We start from the raw sequence: 10,735 nt of genomic DNA, 5'->3' as shown, positions 1-10,735 counted from the left end.
CCTAAGTAGCTAGGATTACAGGCATGAACCACAGGGTGCCCAGCTAAGATTCTTAATTGTTGTTATCATGCCTTCCTTCTTTGAAGCAGCAGCAGCTAAAAACAATTTCAACAGGTTTTACTGTTCTGTTTTCATAGTTTCCAGCAATCTATTTTGACAGCACTCAACTTACTGGTGAACTGCTCATCCACCCACGCAACTAGCCAGGCCTCAGCTCATGGCTTTTCTCATCCAGTCAATGCCCAGCACCAGACAAGTTCTACCTAGGCATGGCATGTGGGCTTCAGGTCCTGATGGGTTGGGCAGGTGTCCAGGCTTTCCTGCACCCATCATTTGTCTGTCCCCTGGGTCACATATGGGTCATGGGTGTGGCTCATGTCTGAGTCCTTCTAGCCTCTTTCTCCATTGCAGAGCTGAAAATATATAAATTGCCGCTGATCAAAGTTCACATGGCAAGTCTTCAATAAACAAATCCTAGTCAGCATAGCTCTTAAATTTACAAAAGCAAAACTTGCACATTGTAAAATACAAATCAAAAAACATGAACAAGACCATTTTCTCTTTGAGGAAAGGGTCAGGGTCTTACCATATAGCCCAGACTAGCCTGGAATTGGCAATTCCAGCTTCAGCCTACAAAAGTGCTAGGCACAAACACCAAAGCATATTAAACCCAAAGTCCTCTTGCTATTGGATCCCTGGTCCCTGTCTCTTTGGGGCCAACACCCATGGTAGTGAATCGTACATGCCTTGCAGTAGCTCCTAGCCTTCTAGATCTTACCTTAGGTATTTGCAAGAAGAAAACATTCACACACAAATTGAGGCTGCGGTTTTGCCATTCACCTTTTTGTTTTGAACAGTAAATGATAACCCAGTCCAGGTGGGTGCTACAGAACCACTGTGTGTGTGTGTGTGTGTGTGTGTGTGTGTGTGTGTGTGTGTGCGCGTGCGCGCTGGGCTTGGGGCTTGAACTCAGGGCCTCAGTGCTGTCCCTGAGCTTTTGTGCTCAAAGTGAGTGTTTACCACTTGAGCCATAGATCCACTTCTAGCTACTTCTGGTAGTTAACTGAAGAGAAGAGTCTTATGGACCTTCCTGCCTGGGCTGGCTTTGAGCGGCAATCCTCAGATCTCAGCCTCTGCATAGTTAGTATCACAGGTGTGAGTCACTGGTACCTGGGTCCACTTGTTCGAGTGCACATGGCTTATTTGGATAGGATCTTGTCCATTTGTCCATCAATGGGTGTTGATTTCAATGTCCTGAGCACAGAATTTGGAGGTAGATGCTGCTCAGATTTCTTTTCTTTTTCTTTTCCTTTTCTTTTCTTTTTGTTGGTTATGGGGCTTGAACTCAGGGCCTGGGCACTGTCCCTGAGCTCTTTTGCTCAAGACTAGCACTCTACCACTGAGCCACAGCCCTACTTCCAGTTTTTGAGGAGTTAATTGGAGACGAATCTCACAGGGACTTTGCCTGGACTGGCTTTGAACCTCGATCCTTAGCTCTCAGCCTCCTGAGTGAGCTGTCAGCGCCTGGCGCCGCTCAGATTTGATTGCCAGGTTACGTGCATCCAATCGATGTGTTCCTGGATGTCCAGGCCAGGTGTATGTGCATAGCTTTGTAAACATCAGCAGCATGAACAGAGAGTGCCTCATCACCTCTGAAAAGATCACATCTCTTCCCTTCCCACCAGCAGTGGACAGGAGAGACATACAAGTAATCATTCCTGTCACTTGGTCCCTGCCACACTGGGCATCAGGATGATAGCTCCTGTCCATCAAGCTGTCATTTGTGATGATAGGAAGGTGGCACATGATATCCAGTCCAGGGATGGGCCTTCTCCTCCAGGTCTCCAAAACTCAACTTCCCCAGATAGGCCACTTAGCAACACCAGCCTTGTCTTCTCATTGGTCACCCACACTGACACAACTATGTTCCTTCTCACCCCAACCAGTCCCCATCGGCCACCTCGGGTACCATCAGCAATCACTGCTCTTCCATTGGGTTTCTTGTTTCCCTAGAAGTTCCATTCTGGCATCTTTGAGGATAGCTGTGCCATCTCCCCAGCCCAGCTCTGCCACCTGCCTGAGGCAAGGATCAGGTGATTGTGCCTAGTGGTCCTGCATGAACCCAGATACACTGGTAAGAGGGTCACCTCACTGCATGGTACAGGCCAGCCTCCCTGGTTATAGTCCCCTGCCAGTGGGGCTGAGAAGCAGTGCCCAGAATCTAGGCAGGCCCGAGGAGCTGGGTCAGATCTGTCACCAGTTGTCCTCTCCAGGAGATTCCGGACTAAGGCTGATCAAGAACTCAGAGGTCCCACTCCACACATGCCTGGGTGCCCTGTCCAGTCCTGTGTCACTTCCAGCTCCACCTTCTCCCAGCAGGCTGTTTCCTGCTGTCCCTCTGTTTCCCCCACACAGAGAAACAGTCACACATGGACTGAGCTCTGTGTCTGAGGAAGAGCAGAGTGAGGACCTGGGAGGGAGGAGGACCCCTGTATCACTGGAGCCCATTTCCAGCCCCAGGAGCTGAAGGACAAAGCAGTCCCACCATGTGCTACAGATGGGATAAGATGGGATAAGTTGTCCTCCCAGCTGATGGCTCATTACCACAAGTGGGATATGGGCTCAATTACACCCCCACCCCCACCCCCAGTGGTGCCTGAGCTCACCTGCTGCTACCTCCTCCCAGCCAGAGGGCAACTCAGCCCATCAGCAACACTTTAGTGAGGGCATGTGTTTGGAGTGTGTGCAACAGGGTCTTCTCAGTTCACAGAGTGGGGAGGTGGCTCAGAGCTCATGCAGTCCAGTGTCCCAGGGGTACAGAAGCGCCTTGCCTCTGTAATACATCAGAGTAGCTCTCCAGTCAAGATGCGCTCTGCTGGCAGAAGAGCTCATTCCACTGCCAGTGCCTCCAGCCTACTGGCCTGTTCCTGTCAGCAGCCTCTGACTTGAGGTAGGAGCAGATACCAGCTCTCAAGACAAGAGGCAGCTGGTAGGAAACAGGGGCAGAAAAGCAGTAAGTTAAATTCCTGAAGGACCAGAGTTGTGACAGGATGGGCGGGGACATCCTGGGAGTCCCAGAAGTCTCTGGCTTGCTCTAGAAGGCACCAGAAATATGGGAGGTCAGAAGGCAGGGTTGTCAATACCCCTCTGCAGGTTGGCATCCTCTTCTTCTTCAAGTGTTAGGCTGTAGGGAGGGGGGGGCTCCATAGGAGGTAGGCCCAAGGTAGGTTTCAGAATAACCTGCAGGGAAAAGAAGACACTGGTTTTGTTCAGTCCTAGACCCCTGGGGTCCTGCATCCCATAGCCCCTGACCACCCAGGGGTGGCCACAGCCCAGATGAGGGGTGATGCATTGCTTGATGGGACATCTCCAACCCAGAGCTGAGGGGTTAGGGTAAGAGAGCCTCTCCTGTTTTAATCACTTCAATAATCTGGAGAATAATAAGAAGGGCCAGCCAGCCATGAGAGACCCACCTCGCTGTAGGGTGGTGGAGGCTCATTGGTGGAGACCCAGACCCTCTCTGGGGGAGCAATGGAGGGAGGATCTGGGGGATGCATGGCGGAATCCAGCTCTGGCTCTCTGCACTTGCGACAGAAGCGCTTAGCCAGGCCACAGATGCATAGAAGGGGCAGGATGACCAGGAAGATGATGATGAAGATCCTAGCATGGGAGACAGTCAACGTCTGAGTGTCCAGCCCCCCACTTCCCTGTTGTGCTCCCCTCCCACATCCGTCCCCAACCCCATCAGGATGTTCACCCTGTCCTGGATGGACCAGGGACTGTGCTGGGAGGTGGGGACCCGAGGCTCACCTCAAGGGGCCGGAAAAGAACTCGTTGTCCATGCAGCAGCCTTTACTACAACATCTGAATCCACTGGGGCACCTTCTGGTTGGGGCAGAGAAAAGAGCAAGGAGAGGCTGTGGGCACACAGCAGCCAGGAACACACCCAAGCCCTCAGGGCTCAAGCCTCCCTTAGTATGTGCATGACAGGCCATGTTCTGGCCACCTGTTCTGGCACTGGGGCCAAGATTTAGGACCTGGATTCTCACAACTGTCCTGTGCACTTGTTCCAAGTTATTTGCTCCATACAGGACCTCATGCTCCTCATCAGTAAAATGGGTACCACGAGCATCTGCAGAGCTCACTGGGCAGGTATGGGGGCTTGAGTGTTGCCATGGTTACACCCCTGAAGGAGATGTAGGAGTAACAGACAATACCAACTCTCCAGGAGCTGACTTGAAGACAGAATTCTCTGTGTCTTCTTCAGTCCCTCGTGGGCTGGGAAAGGGGCTTTGGGAATAGCCAGTGTTGATGAGGACATTTTCTGCTCCACCCCTCCTCACAGTGCTCAGGCCTCTGAGGATTTGCTCTTTAGGGTTATTGCATGCTGTCTGCCCTCAGTCCTCCTGAGGACCCGTGGGAGGAAGTGAGAAAGTAGGGATTAAGTTACTGCCCTGCCACACCCCATCATGGGTGGGTGGTGAGGGAGATCCTCCCTCTCTGTAGGAGGGGGGTGTAGTTTCTGGCTGGAATGGGAGTGAGGATGATGGGCAAGGTATCCATCCCTCACCTAGGAAGGCAGGTGGGTCATGATTGGGCACCCATCTGCCCACCCACTCCACCCCAGATCAGAAGTTACAACCAAAATAATCTCAGACTTACAAGACGCCGCATTTGAACTGGGGCCCAACCTGTGGAAGAAAAAGAGGCAGAGGTCAGGCAGGGCTCATGAACTCAGGGTCAAGTTCTACATTCAGATGTTGGCCAGATTAGTCACAGCCAGGTCCTCCCGCCGCCTTGTTCCCAGGTCAATGACTGGAACTCCCCCTCCTCCCCCAAGCCCTGGCCAGGGGGCTTCCTTCCTCTTCCTGCCTTCCCCAGTACATCCGCTCATCTAAAGTCTAGAAGCTCATCTTTCCTAACCAGCAGGCCAGTTCAACACTTGCAACACTTGTGGTCCAGGAACTAGTAACGTTCCTCTTCCTTTCCCTGCTCTGCTGTGCTCTGTCCTGCCTGTCACTTGGGTACTGCAGACAAGACCCTGGCTGTCATACAAATGTGATGATCAAACAACCCCCTAAAGTGGCTTCCTGGGGTACAGGCCCCCAAGAAGCGGCCTCAGCCCCTTCCTCTCCACTTTCCCTATCTCTTCCTCCTCCTCCTCCTCCTTTTTGTTGGTCACAGGGCCTGAACTCTGGGCCTGGGCACTGTCCCTCAGCTCTTCAGCTCAAGGCGAGTGCTCTACCACTTGAGCCCCAGCGCCACTTCCCATTTTCTGGTGGTTTATTAGAGATAAGAGTCTTGCAGACTCTTCCTGCCCTAGTCTTTGAACTGCAATCCTCATATCTCGGCCTCCTGAGTAGCTAGGATTACAGGCCTGAGCCACCGGCCCCCTGGCAAGCTCTTCCCCCTCTCCCCCCCCCCCCCCCCCCGCCCTAGTCCTGGGGCTTGAACTCAGGTCCTGAGCTTCTTTTTGCTTAAGGCTAGCACTCTACCACTTGAGCCACAGTGCCACTTCCAGCTTTTTTTCTGTTTATATGGTACTGAGGACTGAGGAATCGAACCCAAGGCTTCACGCATACTAGGCAAGCACTCTACCACTAAGCCACATTCCCAGCTCTGCTCTCTTCTCTGGGGGTTCCTTAAATATCATCTCTTTTACTCCTGCCCAAGCCCCCATTCATCCTTCAGAAACTTGCCAGGGAGTCTTTGCTTTGAAAAAGAAGACCAGATGCCCCTTCTCCCTACCCAAGTCCTTTCTACCTCTCTTCCACTTCTGCACAGGCTCTGCAGGGCACCAGGGCCGTGATATTAGATAAATACTTAAAAAACTCAAAACCAAAAATTTTTACACAGTTCAGTTGATGTGGAGATCTGTCAGTCATGCATTACGCTCAATTGTGTTTCTGTCATATAATGTTACTTCTCTGCCTTCATTTTGTGAAAATGTGCCATCTGAAACAGCAAATGGTGCCCCAAAAGCAGGGTAAAAATTAAAGGCTTGATTTAAGTGATAAATTAAAAATTTTAGATTGGTTGAAAAGAGGTTCCCTCCCCCTGCCTTTGGGGATTACTCTCAGGGCCTCATCCTTTCAAGACCGGCTTCTCCTACTTAACCATACCTCGAATCCCTTTTGCTTTCATTTTTTTTTTTTTTTTTTTGAATAGGGTCTTGCTTTCTATCCAGGCTGGTTTGGAGCTCCATCTTCCTATTTACACTTTCTGGGTAGCTGGGATGATGGTACTCTCCATCGACACACAGCTTTTTATTGTTTCCAATGGAGTTCTTGTAAGCTTTTTCCTGGGCTAGCCTCTTGATCTCTGTCTTCTGAGTAGCTAGGATTACAGACATGAGACACTGCACCAGGTTGTAGCATGTCTTTAGCAGAAGTCAGATGGCATTATGGGAGAAATGAATCTAGCACCCACAATACAATACTGAGCTCTATGCATCCTGAGCTTTCAGTTCTTCCTCAATAGTGGTCTCTTTGGAACCATATACTCATGGGTTCCATAAGTCTCCTATATATATCCAAGCCTTTAATTAGGATCTTCTCCCAGGTATCACCAAGGCTGCGATAGCACCTCCTTCTCCAACCACCTGACTTAAAATTACAACAACTCTCCCAAAGAGACTTTCTTCCTTATGTGTTTGATTTTTCTCCACAGGTCTTCCCAATATCAAACATAGTACACATTTTATGTTATCTTGTTAAATGTCTGCTGAGCAGAATTCAGACTCCACATGGGCAAGGATTCTTCTCTGTATTTTTAAATCACTGCCCCAAACTGAATGGTCAAAATATCTGTAGAATGATTGGATGAGTGTTCAATAACCAGCTGATTTTTATTTCATACTGGCTGCTTTTGGACTGTGGAGAGGTATGTAAGTGCAGAGACACTATGAGGGGCTACTGGTCACCCCATCCTCGGACAGCCAGAGCTCAGAATAGGAAGTCAGCTTGGGCATGATTACCCTGTTTTCTTTATACATTTACTTAACAAAAATTAAAACAGGGCTGGGAAGGTGGCTCAGTGGTAGAGCGCTTGCCTTGCATGCATGAGGCCCTGGGTTCAATTCCTTAGCACCACATAAGCAGAAAAAAGCTGGAAGTGGCGCTGTGGCTCAAGTGGTAGAGCGCTAGCCTTGAGCTGAAGAGCTGAGAGACAGTGCCCAGGCCCAGAGTTCAGGCCCTACAACCAACAAAAATAAATAAATAAAATAAAACAGCATTTTATGGGCTAATCTCAATGATGGTAAGAAGTGAGGTGATTCCTTTTCCTCTCTTGGGGCTTGGACTTGGGTACCTCTTCACCAGCCCAGACCTTTGGTGGGAGCAGGAGGAGGAAGGGATGCTATAGGCTGGCCTAAAGAGGGGGTGATCCCCCCCAAAAAGAAACTCACACAGCATACAGACATGACTACAGAGTTCAAGACAAACCAAGGGCTCCAGGCATGCAGCCACAGCCCTTTTCTCTCACCCAGACTCTGTCCCTTCTCCCCTCTAGGATCCAACCTAAGAGGAAGTGGATAATTAACAGGTTTAATAAACTAGTCCCAGTTTCTGTTTGCAGTGGGGAGGAGCTCTTATCCCAGATTCCTCTTCCACTTTTAACTAAGTTGATCTTGTCTGGGGCTGAGTTTTAAGAGACATCAGGGTAACTCTGATGGTGCTAACTGTGCCTGACCCCTGAGGCTGCCAGGAGGAATCAACAGAAGATGCTCAGCCTAGCACTAGCCCACACCAGTCGTCCACTGACCAAGGAATGCCATGCTCTGGTGAATCTGGTCCATGGATGGCTTCAGCGGAGCCCTGCCAAGTTCAGCCAACCTCCCCCCATGAACTCTTCTGAGAAGTAGGTGAGGGACTTCCCCAGGCTTTCAAGGAAGTAAGTTTAAAAAAAAAAAAAAGAAAAGAAAAGGCGTGTCTGGGCCCATCCCAGCTGGTAAGAGAATCTAACATCACAAGATTGGACAGCCCTCCTCAGCACTGGTAGAGCTTATGTGGGGAGGAACAGGGGCCAAGCCGCAGAGCCAGCCCGGGCCTCCCTCAGCCCGGCCTCCCTCTAGGTCACTCCTTTCTCAGCGAGGCCACCCAACCTTGGGTCACAAAAACCAGGCCCACTTTTACCACACAGGGGAACTGTGCTCCTTCTCCTAGGAGGGGGTCAGGGGGCCTTCTGTTGCCTAGGACACTAGGACTGGGATACACAGTCACCCCAGGGACAACTTAGGCCCAGCTTTCTGTCCCACACAGGAAGAAGCTGGAAGGCCCAGCCAAGATGAATAAGGGGGTCAAAGTCCCCATTCAAAGAAGCTCAGACAGTGATGGGTGGGGTCGGATCCCAGAATGACAGTACCCCCAGAAGTGGAGGGGCCCAAGCTTTCCTAGAGCCTTTTCTAGGGCCTCTGCCGTCCCCACCTCCGCCTCCCTGCCCTCCTCTCTCCCCCGCCCACTCCCCCCCCCCAAAAAAAGAAAAGTTGCTAACTGTAGTGATCATCCTAACACTGGAAGGTGGTGACCAGGCTCTGGGGCAGGCCCCCGCCCCCAGGATAGGACCTCCAAATCTTACCTCCCAGGCGCTCACTCTTTGGAGGCTGGCCAGCAGGGTGAACAGCAGGGCAAACTCGAGGCCTGGGACCCAGGCGTCCCACATCCTGGTCTCGGGGAGCTGGGCTTCCGTGTGTGAGAAGAGGAGGGAGAGGCGGGGCCGCGACCTCTCCCACTTCTCTCCACCTATGAGACTCCCGCCTGGGGCCGGGGGCGGAGCCGGTGAGCCTGGGTTTGGGCCAGACCTAAGGGCGGGGAGGGGCACCCAGGTGGGGAGGGGGAGAGATCCGGCTTCGGCTTTGGGAATTGGGAGACCTTAGAGATAATTAAGTTTTAAAAATTGTGGGATATAGGAAGTTGAGAGAAAGCCCGTTATGATCATAAAGTAAAAAATTTAAGAAAAATGTGGGGTCAGCTCAAGAGTCATTGCTATTCCAGAAAATCCTCTGTCCTGGTGTCCCAGAAGTGAGGGCCTGGCAGGGTGGGAGAGGAGGCGCACGGGGGCCTGGGTGCTGGGAGGCCCTTCTCACGTGGGGTTCTGGGAGGAGGGCTGGGAGAAGGAAGCCAAGGCCTAGGGCGGGTCATAAGGGGGTTGCATAGGGGAGGGGGGGTTGCCCCCTTGTGCCAACCGGTGAGGGGCGGGGTGACTTCTAGGTGGGAAAAGGGAAGACGTGGAGCGCAGCTGGGTACATTCTTATCCCTTCCCCTTGAGCCCCAGAGAGGAGCTGTTGGCACTAAAGGGAAATCAAGGTCCTGGGGTTGAAGACTTGTCCTCTGGCGCCGCCCTCCGTAAGGCAAGATGGGGCCCGAGCCAGCCAGTCAAGCCCACCGGGATCCCAGGAAAGACCACCGGGTCCCCCCTACAACTTCCCTGCGACCCCGCCCGGATTCCGACCTCCGGCCCTCCAGGCGCACACGCGGTGTTGTCCCGGTGCGACCGCCAGGTGGCAGCATCGCCCAGCGCCGACCCCGAGAGCCGCCGTCCGGCTGGAGGTGGAGAGGAGCCGAACGAGGGGGGGCGGAACGGAGGTGGTGGCCGCCCTGAGCCCGGGCCTGGGGACAGGAGAAGGTCGCGGGGACAGGGGCCTCCCCCCACCCCTTGGCCTCTCAGCCTTCACGCCCTGTCACGCTGTCAGGCTTCCCTGGTCGCTCCCCCTTTCCCCAGATTCTGGTCTCCCAGGGCGCCCAGTTTCCCCAATGTCTGTGTCTCTCTGTTTCAGTCTGCTTCTCCTCGCCCTCCCAGGCTCTTTTGTCTGGTTTTCTCTCTGCCTTCATTTCCCTCCACTGCTTCGGTGCACGCAGACAGACACACAGACACAGACGACACACACAGACTTCCTCAGGGCCTCTCCTAGTCCACCTCCCTCCCCATCTCACCGCCACATTCTGTTACTCCCTGGTCTCTCCCTCTTTTCTGTCTCTGTTTCTCATTATCTCTTGGCCCTTTTCAGCCCTTAAGAACAGAATATTCCAGTCCCCTGAGCCAAGTGCAACTGGGATCTGGGCCCCAGAGAATCCCCTCCATTCCTAGCTCCTGATGACTCTGAACTTGAGAAGGGAATGGGCAGGGAAGGACACCCCTTGCCTCCTCCCGCTGCAGTGGGCAGTGGACCTGGGCCCCCCAAGTCTCCCAAGGGGGACCTAGTTAGTTCAGCGAATGCCAGAACCTTCTCTCAATACTACATATACTTCTACCTCTTTCATAAAATTGTTGCCAACTTGGATTTTTCAGTCCCTGTTGCAAGAGCACCACGGCCTGAAATATAGCATGGATTCCCCTTCATTCCCCCCTTCCCCCCCTTCCCTCCTACCTCCCCCCCCCTCCCCCCCCCCCCACCCGCCCAGGCAAGGAGCTCTACAGACTTGTGGCTTTAGGGAGGAGACGCTGAACTTCCTTCTGGGGGAAGAACAGGCAGTTGAATGAAATGAGCAGACTGAGAAGGGTGTGGAAGAAGGTGTGGAGGATCGCACAGGTGAAGAGGCTCACGGAAGGCACCAGTGCCCTGAGGAGGGGCAGGAGGAAGCTGACTCAGTGCTTCTGACCCAGATGTAAGGCAGTTACAAGAGGGTGTCTAATTCATTTTGACTTTCAGTACATAAGCAGCAAATAGTTTTCTTTTAGTATAAGTATGTCCCAGGCAACATTTGCGATATACCAATATGATTATCTGAAATTCAAGGTT

The 10,735-nt window shown here is 52.4% G+C and overlaps 1 protein-coding gene across 1 annotated transcript; it reads right to left on the bottom strand.

Annotated features, from left to right (window-relative positions):
- Positions 1–1,448: 1,448 nt before the first annotated feature.
- Tmem92 (transmembrane protein 92) lies at positions 1,449–8,670 on the bottom strand. The gene is made up of 5 exons (XM_042673868.1): positions 8,575–8,670; positions 4,663–4,691; positions 3,811–3,885; positions 3,474–3,660; positions 1,449–3,240 (listed from the first exon to the last, which is right to left on the bottom strand). The coding sequence occupies exons 1-5, from the start codon at positions 8,656–8,658 to the stop codon at positions 3,121–3,123; spliced, it is 495 nt and encodes a 164-aa protein (XP_042529802.1). The 5' UTR covers positions 8,659–8,670; the 3' UTR covers positions 1,449–3,120.
- Between the last annotated feature and the right edge of the window lie 2,065 nt (positions 8,671–10,735).

Source organism: Dipodomys spectabilis, unplaced genomic scaffold (assembly GCF_019054845.1).
Source record: "Dipodomys spectabilis isolate Male_0828 unplaced genomic scaffold, ASM1905484v1 ptg000018l, whole genome shotgun sequence".
NCBI lineage: Eukaryota > Metazoa > Chordata > Mammalia > Rodentia > Heteromyidae > Dipodomys > Dipodomys spectabilis.
Note: the sequence above shows the minus strand (reverse complement) of the source record. Positions and strands in the feature narration are given on the sequence as shown.

Excerpts from the sequence above, each read along its gene's own strand:
- Tmem92 (XM_042673868.1), bottom strand. The coding sequence starts at position 8,658 with ATGTGGGACGCCTGGGTCCCAGGCCTCGAGTTTGCCCTGCTGTTCACC. Across the intron at positions 3,661-3,810 it reads TTCTTTTCCGGCCCCTTGAG|GATCTTCATCATCATCTTCC; the intron begins GTGAGCCTCGGG and ends CTCCCATGCTAG. Across the intron at positions 3,241-3,473 it reads CTCCACCACCCTACAGCGAG|GTTATTCTGAAACCTACCTT; the intron begins GTGGGTCTCTCA and ends TTTTCCCTGCAG.